Genomic DNA, 26,895 nt, shown 5'->3' on the forward strand with positions numbered 1-26,895 from the left:
AAAATAATTTTGAACTATGGAAGGTCAATATGACTAGTCTCCTAGTTTAGTAAGGATTGGACAATGCTTTCTTTGAAAAGCAACATGAATCTATGATAAATGATGATCAGAACAAGATGGATAAGAAAGCAAGAACCTTTATCTAATTATGCCTAACGGATGAGGTCCTTTACAATGTCATGAGAGAGAAAATTGCAGTGAGTACATGGGCGAAATTAAAGGGCGTCTACATGAAGAAATATCTTGAGAATCACCTGTACTTAAAGCTTCAGTTGTTCTATAAGGCCCGTATCCTAATCTGTATCGTTCTGTAGACTCTCGCGTTCCTCCCCATCAAATTTCGGCAATCTACGACCTATAATCGACGTTTGCACGTGACCCTAAGTCGTATCTCATAGATCTAAGTTAGCTCAATCCAAGACTTGTACCATTGTGACCGCACCATCATCATGGTTCCAACACGTTGTCTTGCACACCGATTCGATACCCTGGCTAAGAGATGTGGGTTCACGTTTATCTCGAAGAAACGCCGCACATTTTCAAATCTAAGAAAATCTCTACAACTCATCCCATCAATCCATCAATCAATCAATCAATCAATCAAAGTACACAACCCATGCTTTCTTTCTCCTTAAGTCAACTCTTAAGTCAAATACATCTATTAACTCACATCCATTACTCACAACCATCACCTCTCTCTTACAACCACCATTTCTATCTCTCTTTCTCTACACATTTTTCAAGAAATAAAGAAGAACAAAAAGTGCATGTCCAAGCACTTCCAAGGAGAGAAAAAGAGTATGTTGTGTGTGGCCCACTTCCTACCCCAAGATCCATCATCCTAGCCCTTCATTTCTCATCATCTTCCATTAAAGAAAGGCACAAGGGGTTTGGCATTCCATCGGATCAAGAAGATCGAATAGTGGGTATTTTATAGGCCTAGATTTCACGTTTTGATGATGGGCCAAGTAGGGCCTACCGATTGATGGTATGGATCTCACTTTGGACCCTAGATGTGGCCGATGGCCCAGCATGATTCACATGATCATTCCATGATGGGGCCATTCTCCATGGACCCCATCATGATGTTTACTTTTCTAAGTTTGAAAGAGGTCATCTAGACCTTCCATTTTGATAGAGAAGGAATCTCCACCATTGATTTTGATTTGGTGGGCCCACATGTATTGGGACCCACTTGATATATGATTGAATGCATGAAAAGGGAGGGCTTATAATGGCGGAGCCCTCCATCATCACGTCTCTCTCTCTCTCTCTCTCTCTCTCTCTCTCTCTTCCTTCCTTTATTTTATGGTCCACATGATGATTGTATGTGATATCTAGACCGTCCATCCAACGGACCGCATGGCTGTCCAAACATGGGGACTAACCCACCTTGCTACCCTTTTTGTTTAAAGGGTCCAGATGATGGGAAAATACAAATATACATGGACCTCAACATGGCCAGATGGGCCAGCCTAGAACTTGCAGGATGTCTATCATCTAGACTGTCCAGCAAGGTTTGGACGTTGCTGGAAATGAAAACAAAAATATTAGCTTAATTCAAAAGCTTTGGGTGGGCCATTCATGCAGGCCCCACCTTGATGTATGAATATAATCCATGTTGTCCATCCTATTTCTCAGCCCATTTTAGGCGTTGAGCCAAAAAATGAAGCTAATCCGATTATTTGGCGGACCATAGTATAGAAAATAGTGATTTTTACCATTAAAATCGACACGCCAAAACATGTTGAATATTGAGCTCATTTGGACTGTCTTGAGCCATAGAATCTAATGGGTGGAGCAGATCCACCTGATGCGGGCCCCACCTAGGAAAAACCATAGAAAAAAAATAAAAAAAAGAAGTGCAATAGGCACTGCTGCTGCTCATCCAGAGGACGCTGCAGCAGCATCCTGCTGCTGTGCTACTCCAATGGGCAGGGATGTGGGTCCCAACCATAAGCCCCACCGTGATGTGTGTGGAATGTCAACACCATGCATTTGGTGGGCCCCCTTTTAGTTGTGGGGCACCCCAAAACTCAGCCGTACATGGGACGTTTGGTGGCCCATGTCACAGGAAACAATGATGGTTGAACGTCTACCATTGAAACCCTGTTTGGGTCACAGAAGTTTTAGATTGTTATGAAATTTGTTTTTCCTCTTTATCCGGGTCTGTGTGACCTTATCAACCGTTGGATCGAAATAAACGTTATGGTGGGCCCCACATGGGACCCACTAATGTATGTATTGTATTCCACACCTACCATCAGCGTGGACCCCCACCATGAGGTATGTGCTTTATCTATGTCGTCCATCTATATGGGACCCGCTGATGAATGTGTTGCATCCAAATCGCCCATCCATTTGGGGGACCCGTCTTAGGCTTAAGACTAAAAATGAGACAGATCCAGTTATCAGGTGGACCACATTACAGAAAACAGTGGGTTTGAATGTCCACCATTAAAACCCTTGGGCTACCAAGTTTGGACCAATATGATATTTGTTTTTCCTCTAAATCCAGGTCTTTGTGACCTTATGAATAGGCTAGATGGGAAATAAACCCTATGGTGGGGCCCACTGGAATTTAACCGTGGAAATCATTATCACCACGGTTAGATATGGTATGGTCCAGTTGATCTTTTGATATGATTCGTTTTTATATAATACTCTATATTGATTTCTAAAAATAGATGCATTGTGTTCGGCCTATTTGAATTGGCCCATTCGACTTGGCCCATTTGATTCGGCCTATTGATTCGGCTCATTTGATAAGGCCCGATGTGATATATGAGGCCCGCCTTGATATATATTAGGCCCATATGATGCAACCCATTTGATGTATTTGAGGCCCATGGGTCGAGGCCCGATGGGATGTATATAAGGTCCATTGTAATGTGTGATTCCACCATGGTTTATGTAATGATGTTTATGGCAGGCTATGCCTTGGGAGCAATGATGGTTTGACGTCCACATTATAAGGATAATGTTGGTTAAATATCCACATTGTAACTTTCCCTAGGGCCCATTGATAGGCCCATACTTGTTGTGTGTAGGCTGTTTAGGCCCATCTTCATTGTAAGGATAGTTTATCACTTTATAACATGCTTAGTGTAATTCCATGACTCATGCCATACACATCATATATATGCTTGATATGAGTAGTGACTGATCATAGCATATGCCATTGGGCAGATTATTTATGGGACTCACTGATAGGAGTTACCCACATGAGCACATGGTACACGCAAGATTGCTGCATGACTGACGGTGTGACTCATGTATCTCGCATATGTGTGACATGATCATTGTACGCCCTAGTGACATCAGGGTTGTGGCCTCCACAGGCACATCGTGGATGGCCGGATTAAATACCGAAAATATTGGCTCTGGCACTGTGGGCACGTAGGATGTCCTTGGGTGAAAATCTCAAAACCTTTTTGGTATTAGGAGATGCTCTAACGTCTAAACCAAGTAGATACACGAGCGCACGAGTGCCGAATACCAGTAGGTTGCATCTCTTACTGTGTCGTGGTCGGTTGGAAGGGGGTGTGACCTTATCCGCCCGAGTGAGAGAGTTGTAAGCTAAGCTGAGTTTGACCAGCTCACAAATGAGTCCACTATCAACGAACGAGGTAGGAATTGGCAGACTACTGGTCAAGCAGATAGTGTGGTCTCTTCCACTCACTAGGCTGCGTGGCTAGGGAGGCGGTAGTCAGTGTGGAGTGTACTAGACCCCAGTGATATCCCATAGGAGAACTATACTGATATATGTACTTGATGAGGACTGTCATGCTTATATTGCATCTTGCATATGACATTCGGCTACGTAGGCCTCGCATTGCATGGCCTTGGTATGGCTGATAGCATTCATGTCTTACATCGCATAGCCTTAGTACGACTGATAGTATTCATGGACTTACCAGCATATTTCCGCATTATTCTAATACTACATACTTGGCACTTGTCTTACGCACACACTTACACCACCCTTTAAGCTTTTGTAAGCTTATGCACGACCATTGCGTGCAGGTGACATTGGATCACAGCAGCACCAAGGCAGGAGCGTGCATCGGATTATTTTGGAGCCTTTTAATCACTTTGTATTTTCCTTTCCGCATTGTACTTAAAGTTTTTAATATAGTGGATTTGTGATGATGTTGTTTTGTGACTTGGTTATGCTTATGGTTATGCTCCATTACAAAAAAATTCATACTGAAAATCCTCCTTGTAGGATCCCATGATTGGAATCTGACATATAAGTGCCGGGAGCCAAGAATGAGGCACTACAGAGGCTGTTGGCACCGAATTCGGCGATCGAAAATTTTGTGAGCCCGATTTCTGAGTTTGGGGCGTGACATGTTTAATATGAAGATGACAGAGGGAGCTGACGTTGAGGACCACATTAGTAACTTTAACAAGATAATTTATAAATTGTTGGATGTGGAGAAAACGATGAAAGATGTGAATCAGGCATGCATCCCAGTGAATTCGCTCTCAGTTTGGTATGAGTTGTTCAATGACTCCTTGTGCACCGGTAGATCAAACATTAACATCTATACCGTTATCTCAAGCTTTCATGGAAAGGCGATGAGAAAGAAAAGTAGTGATGTGGGTGCCTCCACTGATGCATTGGTTACGAGGAGATGGAATTCTGATCAGGATAATGGATCTACTCAATTGAGGTCTAAATCCAAGGGTAATGGCAAATGGAAGTCGAAGTTCTGGAATTGTGGGGTGTTTGGGCATATGAAGAAGGGTTGCAAAAATCCTAAAAAGAATTTAAAGACTTCTTTTAGGGAAGACAACACTACAGAGTTTGATAAAGGTACGAGTGGTTATAATGTATTGCCAGTGTCCATGGTCGGATACTTATATGATGATCGTAAGGATGAGTGTATTTTAGATACTAGGATATCTTATCACATGACTCCTCCTCGGAGTTAGTTCACCAGTTACAGAGAGTGCGATGGTGGCCAAATATTTATGGGTAATGATAATGCATGTAATGTGGTAGATGTTGAATCTATATGCATTAAGATATTTGATGGCATGAAGCGTGCCTTAACTAAGGTAAGACACATTAATTAGATGAGGAAGAGCCTGATTTCTTTAGGAGCATTTGAGGTACTTAGGTACAGATTCACAGGCTTTGATCATGTCTTTAAAGTTCAAAGGGAGAACTAGCAGTTATGAAGGCATAAAGAAACAAAAATCTTTAGAGGTTGATCGAGAACACTTCATTAGGTGGAGCTGCAGCATTTGTAGTGGATTCCACATTTGCACGTATTTGGCATGCATGCTTAGGCCACATAAGTGAGCGGGGGATGAAGATACTTTCTGATAATTATTTAATTCCATTCTTTAAAAGTATTAATTTTAATATATGTAAGTATTGTATATATGATAAACATTCAAAGTTATTTTGTAAATATAGTAAACATGTAAGGGTGTTCTTAATTATGTGCATTTCGATGTATGTGGGGTCATCGCCCATGGTTTCTGGTAGAGGGTCATCATAGTTTGTCACCTTCATTGGCGACTATTCCAAGAATGTATGGGTTTATTTTATAAAAAATAAATCAAACGTTTTCACCAACTTCAATTAGTGGAAGGTGACAGTACTGAAAAAATAGTGAGGGCGAAAGATAAATGTATTAAGGACCGATAACGATGGAGAATTCATTTATGGAGAATTCACTAAGTATTGCAAAGATGAAGGGATCATGAGGCACAACATAGTGCATGATACATCAGAGTAAAATGGTGTGACTGAGAGAATGAATCAGACTCTCTTGGAGAGAGCCCGATGCATAATTAGTAATGGTAGGTTAGGCAAGGAACTATAAACTGAGGCCATTAACATGACTTGTTACTGGGTGAATCGGTCCCCTTCTACGACCATTAAATATAAGATTCTAGAGGAAGTGTGGAGTGGTCAGTAGGTAGACTACTTGGGACTGCGAGTATTTGGTGGTGATGCTTACTCTCATGTACCATCAGTTAAGAGAGATGAGTTAGACCAAATGGGCAGGAATTACATCTTTGTCGGCTAAGGTGGTGGTGTGAAGGGGTACAAGTTGTATGATCAGGTCACATAGAAAATCATCTTTAGTCATGACGCCAAATTTTACAAAGGATTCTTGTTCCGTGAGGATGGGCACAAGGAACCGAAAAAGTTGGTTGTGGAAGTTTAGTTAGAGATCAGAGATAAGAAGATACAAATATATAAACAGAGGTACAGGAGCAGGTGGAGTAGCCATCTATGAGAAGAAATCCATTGCAGGATCACAAGTTACCGATGAGATATGGGAATGACTCTAATATCACATATGCCCTCATTACAGATAAGAATAATCCATCTACTGTTAAGAGCTCTTGATAACCCAGATGCCGAAAAGTGAAAAGTTGCGATGAATGATGAGTTGGACTCCTTATATAAGAATGAGATATATGAGCTAGTGAAGCTTCCTGTCGGCTGAAAAATGATTGGGTAAAAGTGGATCTTTAAGAAGAAATAGGATAAGTACAAGATAAAGTTGGTAGTGAAGGGATATGCTCAAAGAGAAGGCGTCAACTTCCCTGAGATATTTGTGCTTGTGGTGAAGTAAGCATCTATCATATTCATGTTGGTGCTAGTTGCCCAGTACGAACTCAAGCTCTAGCAGTTGGATGTAAAGATTGCCTTCTTACATGATGAATTGGAAGAACAGATTTACATAAAGAAACTAGAATGTTATGAAATATAAGGAGTAGAGAACAAGGTTTGCGGGTTAAAGATGTCATTATATAACATGAAACAGCCGCTTATGCAGTGGTACAAAAAGTTTGATTATTTCATGATGAGTCAGAAATTCATCAGGACTGAATATGATCATGCGTCTATTTCAAGACATTGAGTGATGGAAAATTCATCATCCTGGTTTTGTACGTTAGTGATATGTTGATCGCTAGTCATAGCATATCTGAGATCAATTTATTGGAGACTTAATTATTAGGGGCTTTCGAGATGAAAGACTTGGAGGCCGCAATGAGAGTTCTCGGCATTGATATACACAGAGATAGGAAGAGGAGCAAGTATTAGTTATCTTAGGCAGAATACCTTGAGAATGTATTGATTATGTATGAGATGGACAAGACAAAGCCAGGCAATGTTCCCCACGCAGTTCACTTCAAGCCATCTTTAAAACAATGTCCTAAAAGACATTAAGGAAAACAGAATATGTCCTGTGTGCCTTATTTGAGCATAGTCGGTAGCATGATGTATATCATGATCTATATGAGACTGGACATTTTACATGTGGTGGATGTTGTTAGCAGATATGTGTCTAACTTCGGCAAGCAATACTAGGAGACAGTGAAATGACTACTTTAATATATTCGATGCAGGATTACATATTATCTTTTGAAAAATTATGGGCCAAATTAGTAGGTTATATGGATTCTTATTACATAGGCAATGTGTATAATAGAAGGTCGACTTCGAGTTACTCGTTTGTGCTGACGGGTGAAGTGATCAGTTGGATGTCGAGGTTTCAGTATGTGGTGGCTCTTTCCACAACCAAAGGTAAGTTTATGGTAGTGACGAAGGTATTCATTCAAGGACAGTGTCTGATTGATAGGGAAGATAAATCAGTTGAGGCTTTACTAGGAAATCGTGCCGGTTAATTGTAGCAATGAAAGCGTTGATAAATTTGGCTAAAAATTATATCTATCACTCATGTACTAAACATATTGATGTGTATTACTATTTTATTCGATAAGTAATAAACATATTAATTGATATGCGTCACCATTTTTCTCTTCATCCAGGTCCATATGACCTTACGAACAAATTGTATGGAAACTAAACATTATGATAGGCCCCACAAATGTTTTAACAGTGGGAATCATTGTTCCCATCGGCATTTGTGGTGTGGTCCACTTGAGCTTTGGATATGACTCATGTTTTGGATCATGCACTAAAATGATTTTGCCAAATGAATGGACAGTGTGGATATAATAAATACATCATTGTTGGGCCCACGTAACCTTGATCTCCTTACAACTGTTTGTACCAGATCCGAATCTACACACCAGCCAGGTCGGTGGTGTGTGGTACACCGGCTAATCGGCTTCCGGCCTACTGAGGGGACCCGGATTACCGGGTGACCCGAATCAATGAAGCCACCGTGGAATATGTGTTTTATCCACAACGTCCATCCATTTTGACCCATCATTCTACGGCATGAGCACAAAAATATCGGATCAAAGCTCAAGAGGACCATCACACGAAACAGTGGGGATATGCCATTGAAACGCTCACGGTTGAAGGCGTCCCTAACTCACCGTTATGTTTATTATGTTTCATAAAGTCATTCTAAATGGAATGAACTGAAACACAGATATTAGTCCGATCAAAACCTCTGTGTCCACATAAAGGTTTTGACGGTGGGCATTCCATCCCTACTGTTTCCTGTATAGTGTGGTTTACTTGTGTTTGGGATCTACCTCATTTTTTTGGATCAAGTCCTAGCATGAGCCAAAGAAACGGTTGGACAGGTTAGATTTCTCACAGACATCTCCATCAGCCCCATCTCACTCTAGGAACTTCCCTAGGGTGGGGACAAGGGCAATTCACCTCCTTGATTTGAGACTACGCTTGCGGCCAAGATTTCGATTCGAACCAGACAACTCACCTCCTTGATTTGACACCACGCTTGCCGCCATGATTTCGATTCGAACCAGGCCATCTTCACGGTGGGCCCAGCTTGTCAATCTCAAGCGGACCACATTGTTGGAAGTAGTGGAGATTGAATGCCTACTGTTGAAAAGCTATTGCACCACAAAAGTTTTGGATCAAGATGATATTTTGGTTTTTCCTTCATCCATGGTTATGTGAGTGTATGAACAGGTTGGATGGAAAATAAACATTGTGGTGGGCACCAAGAAATTTTTTTAATAGTAGACATTCTATTACCACTGTTTCCTATGGTATGGTCCTCCTACGATTGGGCTGTGCCTCACTTTTTGGGCTCATGCCCTAAATGAGCTGAAAATATGGATGGACAGTGTTGAAAAAGCACATATATCTTGGTGGGGGTCCACAGAGCTTTTCCACCAGCTACTTGGCTGGTACAGGGGCATGGCCTATCCGCCTCCATGTAAGAAAATAAGCCTCACAATGACCTTGACCTGGCCTTGAAGTAAAACCTAGGGAGGCACATTGCCGTATTGAGTAAACTTTATGGGACCCACATTCGATTTATATGTCCATTTATCTGTTTTTCCATACATATAAGAGTATGAGCCTAAAATTGAAGCATATCTAAAACTTAAGTGGTCCACATCACACGAAACAGGGGGGATAATATTGTCCACAATTAAAACCTTTCTAAGGCAGACAGTGATTATTTGTCATCCAACCTTTTTATAAGTTAACACATACATGGATAAAGGGAAAGCATAAATATCAGCTAGATTCATAATTTCTGTGGCTCAAGAAGTTTTCAATGGTAATCAACTTAGATTGTTTCATGTGGTATGGTCCGCTTGAGATTTAGATATCCTTCAATTTAGAGCTCATGCTAAAAACTTATCTTTTAAAATCGATGCATGGCATATCATGATCGGCACTATGGAGTCAACTCAGTACGCAATCTACTTCCAAAACCAATCTACCGAGAACGTAATTTGTGGACACGAATTGCCTGTGACAGACTATCACGTGAAGCTCCCTAGAAGTTAGGTGGGCCCACCATAATGTTTTGAGAAATTGACCCATCCATCAGTATTTCAGGTCATTCCCATTGGGAAGATCTGAAACTATATATATACTTCCAAAACCAATCTACTGAGAACCTAATTGGCCGACATGAATTACCTGTGACAGGCTGGAAGTTAGGTGGGCTCACCATGATGTTTTGAGAAATTGACCCATCCATCCAGTTTTCCGCTCATTCCCATTAGGAAGATCTGAAACTATATATATATATATATATATATATATATATATATATATATATATATATATATATATATATATAGTTTTATGTGGTTGAGCCATGGGGTCTAGCTGTGTGGGCCCCACCCTGATGTGTGTCGAACATCAACACCGTGCATTTGATGGGTCCCCTTTAAATTATGGGATATCCCAAAAATCAGCCATACATGGAACTCAGGTGGGCCATACTATCTAAAATGATATAAAGACATGCCTAAAACATATAAAAACACTTGGTGGGGCCCACCTGAAATTTGGATGTGTTTGTAACTTAGTCTGACCCCTCATCCAAGTGGAACACACATAATGGATATGGTTCACTATATATATATAGTGGTACAAAACATTGTGGCCATATGAATATTTTAATGGTGGTGGTTCAATACATTCCGTTCCCTCTGATGTGGACCACTTGAGTCTTGGATTTTTTTTAGTTATATTCTGATGTCCTCAAGTGAGCTCAAAAAAGGATGGACTGAGTTGATTTTTACCAAACACGGTGGCCCCATCAAGCTTTCGATTTCATGCGCGGCCTGTGGCAGGCCATCCGCGTTCCGCGTTCCGCGTTCTGCTTGCTTGCCTTTCAAAAATAAAACCACACGGAAAGTATGCTCCAGATGCACAATGAGATAACAACGGCAGCCTACTGTTTTGATATGGTACTTAAAGGTGGGACCCACTTAAAACGATCAACTCATGCTGAAGGGACGCGGATCGGGTACTATCCGCGCCCCGGCCCTTAGCTGGGAACCCATAGAGGCTCATGCATGGTCTATTTTCGCATATCACTTTTTGGGCAAGCTTAAGTAGACTACATGGTAGGATTAAACACTAAACGTCGAAAACTTTCATGGGCATACAAAAGTTATGAATCAAGCTGTTATTTGAGTGTTCCCTTCATCCACATATAGATGGCCTTATGGACAGGCTGGATTTCAATTAACCATTACGGTAGGCTCTAGAAATGTTTCAACGGTGGATATCATTATCGATCAATGCTGCTTCCTTTAACGTGGTTCGCTTGAGCATTAGATCTGCCATTTTTTAAGGTTTATACCCTATAGTCTAAAATGGCATGGCAAAGTGGATGAACGGTGTGGATAAAATCCATACATCGGCCCCTCAGAACTCCTGTCCGTTCCTAGCCAGGAACCAACAATGGTAATACCCAATCCGCCTCCATTATGAAAGACTTGGATCTTGCACTGCCTTTGATTTGCACGTAGTTTTTGAATGTGTGCTCAAACTCTATTAGCTCCTCATTTTCAATCATGCATACGTAGAGGTGTACACTAGTCGAGTTGAGCCGAGCTTTGCCCAGCTCGTACTCGACTCGGACTGCTCGTGTCTTAGCTTGTGGTCGGCTCAGCTCGGCCTTCGAGCTTGGAATAGCAGCTTGTGCTCGGCTCGGCCGAGTTTGAGCTAAATTTGAGGGGCAAGGGCTTATCGAACTGGGTTATTGCAGCAGTGGCAGGGGCAACTAAGCAGTTGTAGGGGCGACCGAACTAGCGAGCTGCAGTGGCGGGGGCAACTGGACTGTTGAGCTGCAGCAATGGCAGGGGGGGCCGGACTGTCGAGCTGCAACAATGGTAGGAGCGACCAGACTGTCGAGCTGCAGCAGTGACAGGGGCGACCAGACTGGCGAGTTGCAAGCAGCAATGGCAGACTTAGCGGGTCGTGCGGGTAAGGGAGGAGGGAGAGAGTAGGGAGATCGGACGGCCGTGCGGGTAAGGGAGGATGATGGAGAGAGAGAGAGAGAGAGAGAGAGAGAGAGAGAGAGAGAGAGAGAGAGAGAGAGAGAGAGAGAGAGAGGTTACCTTCGCCGGACTGAGAGAGAGGGAGGAAGAGAGGGTTAGGATCTATGGTTCGTGTGGGTACGATGGTTTTCTAAAATGGGTATTTTTTTTATTTTTTATTTTTGTTTTTTAAGGGTATATATACCTGTAGTGAGTCGAACCGAGTCGAGCCGAGTTAGAGCAGTACTCGAGTCGAGTCGAGTCGAGCTGGGGCAAGATCGAACTCGACTCGAACTCATTTCGCACTCCAAAAATCAGCTCGACTCGTTTCGAACTTAGCTTCGATCCGAGTCGAGCGAACTACCGAGCTAACTCTCCTCGTGTACATCCATGTGCATAAGTAGTGCCCATGGTTCATTATAAAACTGACCTGATATTCCCGCAATAGCTGCACCATGGAATAGAAAATATAATCAACCGGGAAAGCCTAACCCTTCAATTGATTTCATGAAAATGGACGGTTAGAAAATAGAAATACACCGTCAGTCCAAATTCAACTGAAACATTGGCCAAAAATTGAAGCGTAGCTTTTTGAATCCGTGAGATTTCGTATGACAGTGTGGATCACCGAATCATTACTCTCACTTGTACGAATAAAGACCCGAGGTTACCATCTCAAGGCCTGCGGGCGAGGTTTATCAAGCTCCACACGCAAAATCGTTAAGATGATGTGACTCCATGCGTGCTTTCCACAAAAGCTAGCTAGCGACATCTCCGAATAAAATTCCACAACAAGGGACAAACATCATTTCGTCGTTTGGTGCGCCGAAGCACGACGAAACGCGTTCGGAGGGACCAATCACTCGTTTCAAAAGAACGAACCCCTTTCATCCTTCCTCTATAAAAATCCCCCATCACCTCCATCCCTCCCAAAACAATAGGAGCCACAGCAACATCCATCTCTCCCCATATCCCTATCCTACAAAATCAAATCAAACCACCCAATCACACCGACAAAAAGTCCAATCCAAAAAAAAAAAATCCCAATTCTATTTTCACCATTCTCATCAAATCGCAAACATGCCGAGGAAAGGAATGAGGACTCTCTTCTTCCACAACAACTCCTTAATGTCTCCTTCCTCTTCTATCCCATCCTCTCCTTCCCATACTCAGACCTCCTCCCCTTCTTACTGCCATACTCGTCCCTCCTCCCCTCTCCACCTCTCCTTCTCCGAATCAATCATGGACGGAAATATCGCCACCGCCGAAGCCATCATCACCAAATGGAACCCAGACTCATCTTCCTACGCGAAGTATACATCACTCTTCTATGAGGACCGTGGTGAAGCGAGAGAATTCCTACGAGTAGTAAAAGACCTCCAGCGATCTCTGCATTTCTACATAAATCAAAATTCCAGCTCTCAGAAGCTCATACACGCTCAGACTCTCATGCAGACAGCCATGAAACGTCTCGAGAAAGAATTCTATCAGATCCTAGCTACCAATCGTGATCATCTGGACCCAGAGTCAGTATCTGCTCGCAGCTCAACTACAACAAGATCGAGTGTTTCAGATTACGAAGATGATTTGGGTTCTGAAGATGAGATCCAAATTGCGGGTAATTCAATCCAGGAAGTCGAACGGGAGGCGTCAGTTGCTATGTTGGACCTCCGAGCCATTGCAGACTGTATGATCTCATCTGGGTATGGCAGGGAATGCGTGAATATTTTCAGAAACATTAGAAAATCGATTGTTGAAGAAGCAATCTATCGACTTGGGTTCCAACGGATTAGTTCGAAGCTTATACAGAAATTGGACTGGGAGGTCTTAGAACATAAGATCAAGAACTGGATGAAAGTGATGAAGATAGCCGTTAAGACACTTTTCTACAGCGAACGGATCCTATGCGATCACGTCTTTGGTGCCTCCAACTCAATCAAAGAGTCATGCTTCTCTGCAATCGCCAAGGAAGCCGCAACCCACCTCTTCAAATTCCCAGAAATTGTTACAAAGTGCAAGAAATCACCTGAGAAGATGTTCCGATTCTTAGACCTCTATGACACAATATCCGAGCTTTGGCCGGATATTGAGTCCATCTTCTCGTATGAATCGACATCCACCGTCCGATCTCAGGCCATAAACTCTCTCATCAAACTTAGTGAAGGAGTCCGGACCATGCTTGCTGAATTCGAATCGGCAATACAAAAGGATTCATCACGATCACGTGTCCCAGGTGGTGGGCTCCACCCACTGAATCGATACGTGATGAACTATTTATGTTTCCTTGGCGACTACAGTGAAATCCTCACTGATATCTTTTCAGACTATCCATTACAAGTGCAGAGTCCATCACTAGTGCAGAGTCCATTGCCAGAGGCATTGCTTGAAAATTCAACCACAGAGAATAATCCGCTAACAGCCATCTCTACCAGACTCGAATGGCTGATCTTCGTCCTTCTTTGCAAGCTCAATCGAAAAGCGGAGCACTATAAAGACGTCGGATTATCATATCTCTTCCTCGCAAACAGTCTACAATACGTTGTATCGAAAGTATGCGGCTGTAATCTACGGTACATACTCGGTGATGACTGGATTTCCAAGCATGAATTGAAAGTCCATCAATATACAGAAAGTTACGTGCAGGTCGGGTGGAGAAAGGTGACAGCCACCACATTGCTGCAGAATCCAACGGCCGAGATGGAACCCCAGATGGTGAAAGAGCGGTTTCAGGAGTTCAATTCAGCCTTCGAAGTTGTGTATCGGGTCCAGTCTGGGTGGATCGTGCCAGATGGGAAATTGAGGGATGAAATTAAAGTTTCGGTGGCGACGAAGATTGTGCCAGCGTATCGGGTATTTTATGAAAAGTATCGGGTTTTGTTGGGAGGTGAGAGCAGTGATTTGGTAAGATTTTCACCGGAAGATCTGGAGAATTATTTATCGGATATGTTTCAAGGGAATGGAGTATCGGGTTCGGGTTCGGGTTCAGTATCAGTATCAGTATCGATATCGGGTTCTTCGTTACAGTCGCAGGGGTCACAGTGAGAAGTATATTGATACGGTTTTGTATATGTATTTGTACTGAAACTTGTTGTATAATAATACGAGATGTTGGCCAATTTTTGTGACGTGAATTACCCCTTTCTATTGTGATGAAAGCTGAGAAATCTCTTTTTAAATGAGAAAAACGTTGATACTCTGACAAAGCGTGCTGGATGATATGTAGGCACTTAGAAGCTACGTATTAGTTGCATACATGGCAAAAGAGCAAATTCAAATTAAACTGTCCCAATTATAGCTATAAGTTTAGATTATCAATTATCATAATCTATGGTACCAAATATCAATTATCAATTAAATCATCTGACAATAGTTGAAAAATAAAAATTATGTAATGATCCTATTTTAGTAAATAAGTGTCCAAGAATTAGAGGTCAGTATCGTCCAACCAATCTGATTCAGTTAGTGGTCCACCAAAGAAAGGGTCCTGATCACTACGGCTGTCAACGGAACGCGCTTGGGCTTGGAAAAGAAATAATTTTGAATAGGCTCGGACTCGGAGCTACTGATAGGTTGAGTAGCCAGACTCGGTACTCACCAAGTTCCGTGGGCTTACACTGATGTATTATTATCATTTATCTACGCCGTCCATTCATATAAAGAAATCAATTTAGGACAAGAGCCATGGAATGAATCAAATCCGAATCTCATGTGGACTCCACCACATAAAACAGTGGGGAGGGTGACGCCCACAGTTAAAAAATTCTAAAGGCCACAAAAGTGTTCGGTCAAGCTGATATTTGTGTGGTTGGATTTCAAATAAACATTATGGTGGCCCTTAGGAAGGTTTCAACCCTCGGCATCACTCTCCCCACTGTTTTTTTGTGATGGGATCCTCCGAATCAACATTATGGTAGCCCTTGGGAAGGTTTCAACCCTCAGCATCACCCTCCCCACTGTTTTTTGTGATGGGATCCTCCGAATCAACATTATGGTAGCCCTTGGGAAGGTTTCAACCCTCAGCATCACTCTCTCCACGGTTTTTTGTGATGGGATCCACCACAGATTTGGATCTGTCTAATTCTCTGGTTATGCCCTAAAATGATATCTCCAAATGAATGGACGGTGTGGATACAACACATACATCACAGTGGGCTCACAGAACTTGATGACATCACTTCAGTACCCAGTCTCGGTACTCAACTTGTCAGTACCTAATCGGGCGTCCGCTGATCTCAGCAAACGGCGGTCTAATTCCCGCGTCCTATTTTTCAAAAGCCGTTAACTTGGACGGAGGCGAGATCGACTATGTTGACTAGGACCGACGTGGATAATTTCTTCCCATTTTTTCCTTCCATAAGTTCCGGACCTTCCTAGCTCCTCATGAGAGAGGAGAGAGTTTCTCGTGGTTTCGCTGGGACTCTTCAGAAGGAGCGGATCAGGTGGGTATTTCTCTAACCATAGGTCCCACCTTTTACATATCCATGGTGTCCCTCCAGCTCATTTTAGGAGAGTGTCCCAAAAATGAAGCAGATGTTTAGTAAAGCCCATTATAGCAAAAAGGTGATAATTTACCATTTGAAACTTGGGGGTCTTAAAAGTTTTGGTCAAGCAGATATTTATGTTTATCTTTTATCTAGGTTTGTGTGCAACATGTTGGATGGCAAATAAATATTATGGTGGGCTTTAGGAAGTTTTTAATGGTGGGTGTTTAATAACAATTATTTTCTGTTATGTGGTCTACTTGAGATTTGGATCTAATTCATTTTGCAGATTATACCCTAAGATGAGCAGGAGATTTTGATGTATGGCGTGGATGAAACACTCACTACGTTGTTGCTCAGGGGAAACGGATTGGCTATTCCTCTGCCACCCGCCAATGGCAGATGGTTGGTGCTCTGTGGGCCCCACCATGATGTATGTGTTTCATCTATGCCGTCCATCTATTTTTATAGATAATTTTATGATATGAGACCAAAAATGAGGCATATCCCAATCTCAAGTGGACCACATTACAGGAAACAGTGTTGATTGAAAGTGGACCATTAAAAACTTTTTGGAGGCCATAAAAGTTTTGGATTAAGCTGATTATTATTATTATTTTTTTCCCTTCATCTAGGTCTGTATGACCTAATCAACAGATTGGATGTCAAATAAACAGTATACTGGGCATTAGGAGGATTTTAATGGTGAATATACAATTAATATTGTTTTCCTTGTGGTGTGGTCCACCTAAGATTTATATCCATCTCATTTTTGGGATCAAATCCTAAAATGATCTGTAAAATAAATGAACGGCGTGGATGAAACAGATACATCATGGTGGGGCTCACAGAGCACTGACCACCAGCCACGTGCTAGTGGCAAGGGGGAATAGCCAATCCGTCTCCGTTGCTCAGGTGACAGCTGCTTCGCTCCCCTCTTGAGACGTATCTCCCTATCATATTATCATATCAGGAGACGGATTGGTTACTCCCCCTGCCACCGGCCATTGGCTGATGATCGGTGCACTGTGGGCCCCATCATGATATATGTGTTTCATCCATGCTGTCCATCTATTTTTATAGATCATTTTATAATATAGAAGAAAAATTGAGGTATATATCAGTCTCAAGTGGACCACATTACAAGAAACAATGTTGAATGAACGTTGACCATTAAAAATGTTTTGGGGGCCATAAAAGTTTTGGATGAAGCTGATATTTATTTTTTCTCTTCATCTGGGTCTTTATGACCTAATCAACAGATTGGATGTCAAATAAACAGTACAATGAGCCTTAGGAGGATTCTAATGGTGGATATCCAATCAGTATTGTTTTCCTGTCGTGTGGTCCACTTAATATTTATATCCCTATCATTTTTTGTATCAATTCCTAAAATAATCTGTAAAAATGGATGAACATATGGATGAAACACATACATCATGGTGGGCCCATGGAGCACCCACTACCAGCCAAGGGGCTGGTGTCAGGAGGAGTAGCCAATCTGTCTCCACAATATCAGACAAACACACTATTTACAGACACGGTTGTTCAGCATTTCAACACGGTTGTTCACACCATGGTTATCATTTTAAACATCAAAATATCATGTGTCAAAGGCGAAAGTGAACTGGGAGACGTTTATAGAGAACGGGTTCGATGACATTTACAGCGACAACGGTTTCTTGGAAAAGGGATTTCCTTGTTTGTATGCATTTGGAGGGGCTGTTTTATTTTAATAACGCGTATGGAATTTTGTGTTTCTTTATGGTTAAGCAGGACGCGGATTTCCTGCGAAAGGCTTTCGCAGGAAGTTCCTGCGCTGGGAACCAGGTAGAACCCACTGTGATGATTTTGAAAAATCCTCTCCGTCCATCCGTTTTGTGAGTTCATTTTACGACATGAGGCCAAAAATGAACCGTACCCAATTCTCAAGTGGCCCGAAAATGTGAGAATTGAATTTCGACAGTTGAAATATTCGTGGGCCACAGAAGTTCTGAATCATTCTAATATTTTTTTTCTTGAGTTCATCCCAGTAGGAATGACGCTAGTAACGGTATGGATGGCGTGTAAAAATCACTGTAGAACCCAGGGAGGTTTCAACGGTAGGAATTTCCCTAACCACCTTTTCCTTTAGTACGGCCCACTTGAGTTGTGGATCCTTCTCAATTTTGGTCTCACAGCCTAAAATGAGCTCAAAAAACGGATGGACAGGGTGGGTTCCATACAAACATCACGGTGGGCCCCATCTAAGTTCCCAGCGCAGGAACTTCCTGCGTATGGCTTTCGCAGGAAATCCGCGTCCGGTTAAGCAGCCCCAACGGTTACTTGGAATATGGATTTTCTTGTTTGCATGTATTTGGAAGATCTTTGTCTTTCACTATCGTGCAAGGAATTGTGTTCGTTTATAGTTAAGCGCTCCTTGGGACACCCGAGGGCATGGAATTTCACGGGTTACAAGACAACTAACTAATGTACGGTCAATATAGCCTTTTTGATCCGGCTCATTTGTCATGTCTATATCTATAGCACAAAATCACATTAATGTATGTGTGGTCGGCAATTCAATCAAACACAAGGATATATGTGTGACTGAGGTAGTGTCGTGTGCGATTATAATATGTGGGCATGCAACATCATAATCGACTCAATGTTTAATTGAACATTGGTGCCCCTGACGTTGAGTTTATTTGAGACTGTATATGCAAGATCCAGTTATCTTCTCAAACATTGGTTGTAATTAATGATCATGCAATTTACAAAAAGGTAAGGGTTAGTTCTTCCTGATTGATTCTTTTGACTTACAACTTTAAGACCTTTAATAAATAATTAAACAAATAAATAAATAAACCCCAATAATTACAAATATTTCTCAAAAAAATAAAGATAAATAAAAAGTCTAAACAATGACTATTGTTGTTAATAATCAAATATGTGGGTCATTACAGTCGACAAATTATCCAAATAGCCTAGAGAAATAGGCAAATGAAAGATAAATACCTGATCTGTTTATAAGAACAGATAATTAAAGTGAATGGTCAATAGGATGTGGCCAGAGATGTGATTGCCTAAGTAAGAACTCGGTTAGTTAGGATCTAACAACTTAGGGTTGTGAACATTTAATCGAATCATATGGCACTATAGTAATGGACGCTGGATAGTAGTGATTTATGCTAAGATTGGGCTATGTTATTCTATGTTAGGATAGGGTAAAGATAAGTAATAAAAAAGATACATTTTTGTTTAGTGTGGGCCTCGAGCACTTCTTCGGGTGCTCCTTTTATAGGTTGTCGAGGTAGCAAAGTCCTCACTGGATTTCTTTGTTGATCATGGATCCTCTACATTTATGGCATGCATTCTGAATAGAAGGATTCTGGATAGATCTAAAATTGTTGGCTTTTCAGATCTTTTTTTTGTGGTTGATCCCCTTTAGGAACCAACTGTATGTAGATTTGGGATCAATTAGGGGAATCTCTACCGCTGGCCCAGACTTCAAATCAATCATGGTTATGCATATGAATGACCTAATTTATCCTCTCATGATCTAGGTCTGATTCGTATCCGTATTTTCTTGGATATCGGACCAATCTTCAGGATGTGGTCTTTGCAAACTCTCCGAATGTCTTTGGAAAAATTTTCCATTTTAGAAGGATTGTGAGAGATGGCCTTATCGAGTTTATTATAATTAGTTCTCTGATAAGATTCTATCTATCGATGTATTTTTATAGACATGTTAGGAATGCTGCCTCATTAATTGGCTCACTAATCATGGCCACGTGGCATGTGTCGATTTGCTCCCTTGAAGGCATGTGTAAGGGTCTGTGCCACCGCATTAATAACATAATGCGTATCACCGAAAGAAGATCAAACGAAGATATGTTTGGGCGCGAGTATAATTTTTATGAGTACCAAACTTATAGTGTCAACATGCAGTTGCTTCCCACTCGTTGAGGATAGGGCATAAAAATGGGTGTAAATAGTATGATTCTAGTTACTTCATCAAATTAAATATAAAGTAGACAATCATGACTATCCATGAAAAGTTAAGCTCGATAATTAGCTTGAACCATCCATTATGTTGGACCATCCTAGATTGTTTTGCAGTTCCAAAGAATCAATACATAGGTATAAAATAGATAAGTTTATCCATTAGGGCCTCTGATTGCAGACAATCAGTACAGCAGGATACTAGTTAGATGATGTATGCTTGTTAGATATGGGCTTATTGGGGAAAAGGCTAAAAATATCATTTCAACCTAAACAATAGTATTTTTTTTTTTTAATGATGTTTGGCTAGATTTCAATCATGGACATATGTGTCAGAACCAGATGCAGCTCAATTGGAATCGAACACCTTTGACCCCAAGCATTGAGAGAGACTAAGAAATTAAGAACATTGCAGACCAGCTATCTACTTAATCACTTGTCAAGTTGACGCAGGGATGAACGTGATGAAGATAACTACTCCGAATCCATGAAGCTTCTCTGGACTCCTCATAGAGACTTCTCGAATCCATGAGTAAAGAAAGCAGAAAATAGAAATAAATTCTAAGAAATTCGAAATTGATTAATTGATGAATAAAAATGAGTTCACAACCCTTTAAATAGGGGTACCAAGCAATGTGAAAGAAATTAGAATCAAACTATAACTCAAACTCCTAGAATCCGCGACTTACTATAAATAGTAAACTTACTATTTATAGACGGTCGTGATGTCTACTAGTGCACAAGGTTTTCGGCCAAAAATAGTAAGTGTCCTATTTGGCTTCACCAAACAGTTCTCCTAATTATTCTAAGCTCTTTTCACGTTGGGGGCAACTCCTAAAGCCCGACGGATGAAGAGTTATAATCAGACTAAAACTTACTATTTATAGTAAAAACGAAATTAAAACATGGTAACGACCATCGATCCAGGGGTTTTTCGCAATTCTGGGCTGTGCAACCCGGCATAGCGGGGTTGGTTGGCTTCAGTAGCTCGCTCTACCCCAAAATCATATATTTTACCTCAGATAACTCATTCCGGATTGCAAGGTACGCCCGATTTAAGGTTCGATGGTCTGGATCACTTTTGTCGTCAACCGGGCCTTTTCTGATCCATCTTGGCCATGTAACTGTCCGCGACCCACTCTACATCACAAGTGAGACCAAACTATTTACAAATGAGAGGGTTCATCCTTCTAATTGGTTCTTTTTCTTACCTATCAATAAAAAAGACTTAATATTCACGTCATTATGATTGATGTAATAATATAAAAAGAAGATAAAATTGTATTAATGATTTTATAATACACATTTTACAATTAGCTTTTAGGAACAATAGATAGTTGGTTTCCCTAGTGGAGACTTAGCTTTGTAGCAGGATAGTTGTTTAGTAGAGGATAAAAATTATCTTAATGAAGGGTGGTGATTGTCTAATGGAGGATGGTGATCTTTTATTTGAAAGCTCGATGTGAGCCAAGCACGTTGTGAAATGATTATCTTGATGGAGGATGGTGCGGAGTTGAGTTCAGGGGTGGTGCCTTGGTTATCTGTTCTAACCTAGGCGGAAGACCATGCAGGTAGGTGAAACAGTCGACAAAAACTACACTAATTTCCTTCAGGTCTAACGGTATGAGCATAGATGAAAGAATTTTTAAAGTAAAGTCTACTTTAGTCCAACGATGTGAGACATAGACAAAGAGAATTATACTAGAAATTAAAAAGAAAAAGGTCATTGCTGGAATCTAATTAATGTTTGGTGTAAATGGACTAAAATTATACTAAAAAAATAAAAAGAAAAGGTCTTCTTTGCGATACAACACTTGGCAGAAATTGAAGAAAATTATACTAAAAAGTAAAATGAAAAGGTCATCCTTGCAATCTAGTGTTTGCCATAAATGGATGTGAATTACACTAAAAAAAAAAGTAAGAAAGAAAAAAGATAAAGATAAATGTCCATAAGGGACAAAAGATAAGCAGCTTTGCGTTGGATTTGATGAATTTGGCAAGGAGCCTCGAGCTCTTTAATCCTTTTCCTATTTATAGAATTTATGAATGACCGTTGAAGAGTTAATTATGTAACTATTTCATCACCTTCTTTATTATGGGTAGTTATTGCAGAGAATACAAAACTCGCCTCCTTCACTGCTTCCACTCCAACTCAAACATAAAGCCTCTTCCTCATATAAACCGACAGACTGACAAGTAGATTAAAAGAAAGCATTGTTTACTTCCCGTTCCACCTGAAACGGGAACTCAACTCCTCGATTCACTAAACCAACAAAAAAACACCCTTAACTTCTTAAAATATGAACTCAAACATATTGTTCATGGAATTCATCTTACTTTATTAATGAAAGTATGTTTATTACTTACTCACAAGAGCTTTTCTGCGTGAAGAAGAATCAAACTATCATTATAATTATTCATTTTCCCACTTCTTCTAAAAAAAAAAAAAAAAAAAAGAAAGAAAGAAAGAAAGAAAAACCAAGGGATAATGGTTTTATCCCGTACTAATTGGGGCCTTTCCCTCACTATCTGCATGGGAATGGTTTACAAAGGTAATAAGTACTCTTCTTATAATATGACACTTTATGTAACTACTTCATCACCTTATTTGTTGTGGATAATTATTGGAGAGTTGGTGGATCTAGCGATTAGGCTATTGAGTTGTTGTAAGCTATTATTCTTCACCACATGTAAGTGTCAACTACTACCGAATCAACTGTTTTTGCCATTGGAACTACCATTTATGCCATTAGTTTGATCATTTTTATCTTGGGTAGAGGTGTACATGAACCGAGCTAGCTTGGTTAGATTGCTCGACTTGACTTGAAAAAGCTCGATTCGACTTGGTTCGAAGCTGAGTTCGAGTCGAGTCGAGTTGATTTTTTGAGCTCGAAAATGAGTTCGAGCTGGCCCCAGCTTGACTTGACTTGGATTGAACCCAACTCGAATCAAACTCAGATCGAACTAGTTCTGTGACTCAGTTACTTTGGTATTGATGTTGCTCACCAAGTGTTTGATGAAATGAATTTAAAGAAGTGTGGCTAGTGTCAAGGATGGTATGTATATGAAACCAACACCATTTTTTTCTTGATTTTTTATGTTGCTTAGAAGGTGTTTGATAAAATACCTGTAAATAATGTTGTTATCTCAAATACAGTGAGATTTTGAAGGTTCAATCCCGGTGTTTGTGAAAATGTTGTCATGGAGAACTCGACTCGATCTTGGCTCGAACTAGCCTGAGCTGTTGACCGAACCAAGCCGAGCTAGCCAGTTAGGCTCGAGGACTGAGCCGAGCCAAGTTTGAGCTGAGGTCAGCTAGTGGTCGAGCCGAGTTGAGCTGAGGCTAGCTCTACTCGGTGCGACTCCATGTACACACCTAATCTTGAGTGGTGGCCAGCAAATGACAGAAAATCGGTTGTTAAGGACATTGTCAGTTGTAGTAGTGGTCATTGTTGGCGGTTAATTATTAGTTAGCCATTTTAGGGTTTAAAGACTAGATTTATATTTTAAGGGTTAAATTAATCATTTAAATGGCCCTAAAAAATATTGTTAAAATAATATTGCCATGTGTCATCTTTCAAACCATCTCATCTAACATAAATCAGATGCAGACACGTGAGCACCCAACTTTTAGGCTGGACCAATTGCCGATTAATTGGACCAATTTGATTGATTGGACTACATACGTCCAGATGCAATTTAAGAGGACTATAACTTGATTGGACCATACACGTCCATCGAATTGTCGTTGGAAAAGTTTTCCATTAGGCACTAAAGTCAAATTCATTAGCCGACATCTCCCATAATAATAGTCAAGTATATGATTTTTATTTTTCCCTTTTATTTTCCTATGTTTTAAAGAGTCTACTTTATTTATGACTGAGTTCCTGATTCTACACACGTGTGGAGTATTACTCATTCTCACGTCGGCACATGTGCTGGTATAAACAATGAGTGCTTGATCAGATCTTTTCCATCGGTTGTCTATAATGGTTGATATTTCTGGCATTGTTATCAGTCATTAGACACCTCAGGTGAGCCATAACGTACTAATCAAATGGATATAAGCTAGAAAAAAATGTCTTAAATATCAATCTCATCAGTAAATCGTGGCCCACCTGATTTTTCAGAGAGGAAATCCAAGAATCGTTTTCGGCTAGATGGAAAGCTCAACCCTTGTACGCGATTTCCATTTTCTCATGTTTACCTGCTTCTGGACTGCGAAGTCTCCATGATAGCATGTGATCAGCTTAACCTCTCATAAAAAGGATAGGCCGGTTAGCAGTGACGTATGATAATATATTGTAGTTATGGATACGACGGGCTTTGCTTGAGCATCTTAGCACGTTTTCCGTCAAAACATGATGTCAAAGTTGGAAACATATGGGTGTGTTTCCGTTGAAAAGGACATATAGGTTAGCAGTGACGTATGATATATGTATATATATATATATATATATATATATATATATATATGGGTGTGTATCTGTTGTTCCGTTGAGAGCAATCCTCAGGTTTTCCATTTCTATCAGTAGAATTCATGGTTCAATAATCTAAACCGTTGATATGACAAGCCTGACAATAGATGGCTTGCGCGGTGAAAACCACTCAGATTGAAAGGTCCTAGCTGTATAATAGTTGCCCTTTTCATGGGTGGATCCCAACCGTTTATGTGATCTCTCTTAATTGTCCTTTTTTTTTAAAAAAAAAAGAAAATTTAAAAATTTTATGCCACCTATCAAACGGTGAGGATTTCAAATCTTGGTGATTTTGATACACAGGATATCCACAGAATGTCTACGTTGCCAACTGTCTATATCACTGAAGGCCCACCTGCTCCCATGTGTGCAACATGGAACCTGTTCAACCACTGTACAGGCCGGTAATTTATAATTGTAAATGATAGGTGAGACCACCAAGTGATCTGTAAAAAAATGGCGATACTAGCGGGGACGTGTACGGATATAAATGGGTGTGTTTTACTTATTTTTCTAATAAAAGCAATTACTCCAATATTTCTGGATGGAGATCTATGGAAGCGGATTACCTCCTGCAACGCCTATAGACTAAATCCGTCCAGGCAGGGGCTATGTGGGACCACCGTGATGTATGTGTTTTATCCACGCCGTTCATCCACTTTTTCAGATAATTTTAGGGTATAAGCTCAAAAATGAGCAATATTGACAACACAGTCGGGATTCAACGCCCACCATTGAAAACTTCCTGGGGGCACAGAAGTTTTGGATGAAGCTGACAATTGTGTTTTCCCTTCTTACAGGTCTATGTAACCTTATCCACGGGTTAGATGAAAAATAAACATCACGGTAGAATGTGAGGGTCATGATAACCGCTGCTTCCTATGGTGTGGTCCACTTGAGCCTTGGATCCGCTTATTTTGGGCTCTAACCCTAAAGTGATATGGAAAAATGGATGTACGGCATCGATCAAACCCATGCATCACGGTAGGTCTCACCGAGCCCCATCCAGGCGGTGGCAGGACGCAATCCGCTGACCAGATCAACACGCACATATTAATTACACCTAATTGAATAAAATGAAAAGGACCCCCTTCCAAAATTTCCTAAGTCGATGTAAAGCATGACTAGTCCTTCTACCTAATTAATTCGGGTTGTTGATGCAGCTTTCTTCTACCTAATTAAATCGGGTTGTTGATGGAGTTTTCTGACAGACCTTCCATGGTTGACCCTCCTAAACTTACACAGGTGAACAAGAGAAATAAAGGAGACTCTACCTAGTGCAGGGGACTCTCCGATGCCTAAGTCAGGAACGGGGTCTTTTGTTGTAGGGTGGGGTCTCTAGAAAAAGACACCAGTCGAGTGCTAGGGTAAGAATGAGCGTATGTTGGATGCTTGGAGACACCTCTATACAATGGCGTGAGGACTCTTCCATGATATCTTGGAGATCCGTTCGGATCCGGGATCTTTACGAGATTACCGGTTTCCGAAGTTATCGAGATCTGATCTTATCCTCTGAAGATCTTGGGAGAGATCTTCGGGATGTTAAGAGATTCCTTGAATATGTAGCTCGAATTTAGATCGGCTCCCATAGGCGGGTAATGACTCGGGAATAAGCGATACCACTCTGTTTGACAGTTCAACATTCACCATCTTCGACGACGGTTGAGTTAGCGGACCTATGTCCCCTTCAGCTGGGCGCTAACGGTTTTTGATTTTATCGGGGACGTCGCCGACTTGTAACGGAACGTCGGCCGATCTATGGTCGTCCTGTGATCGAGCCGACCTATGGTAGATCTATAGCCAACTTATGGTCGATCTATGACCAACCTATGAGTTAGGTCGGTATTTGGCTATTCGAATGGGCTCGTAATCATGTTTTTTGAGTGTCCTTACAGTTGTAACGGCCTCCATGAAGGTCGACTTGTTTTTTTGGATGTAGACGCCTTATCAGGCTCGGGTTTCCCTGGGCCCATGCTGGTGCAGTAGAGTTGGTCCATTCCGTAAGCCGACTTATCGACTTGTTGATTTTTCCCTTAATAAGGGCTACGTTTAATAAATGGTCCATCCTTAAATCCATCATGCTATTGACAGAACACAATAACATCAAGAAATTTGCAAAATCCTCCATTGCGATGGATGGGGGCTTCATGGCACACGTGCCAACATGTGAGTGGTGAGATCTAGGCCGTTCACTAGGTAGCATATTGTGAACATGCATTCGTCCATGAATCAGATAGGTT

At 41.1% G+C, this 26,895-nt stretch overlaps 1 protein-coding gene across 1 annotated transcript; it reads left to right on the forward strand.

Annotated features, from left to right (window-relative positions):
• The first annotated feature begins 12,622 nt into the window (after window positions 1–12,622).
• On the forward strand, window positions 12,623–14,842 carry LOC131253030 (exocyst complex component EXO70H1-like). Its single transcript, XM_058253860.1, has one exon. The coding sequence runs from the start codon at window positions 12,793–12,795 to the stop codon at window positions 14,752–14,754; it is 1,962 nt and encodes a 653-aa protein (XP_058109843.1). The 5' UTR covers window positions 12,623–12,792; the 3' UTR covers window positions 14,755–14,842.
• The last annotated feature ends 12,053 nt before the right edge of the window (window positions 14,843–26,895 follow it).

Source organism: Magnolia sinica, chromosome 8, assembly GCF_029962835.1.
Source record: "Magnolia sinica isolate HGM2019 chromosome 8, MsV1, whole genome shotgun sequence".
NCBI classification, from domain to species: domain Eukaryota; kingdom Viridiplantae; phylum Streptophyta; class Magnoliopsida; order Magnoliales; family Magnoliaceae; genus Magnolia; species Magnolia sinica.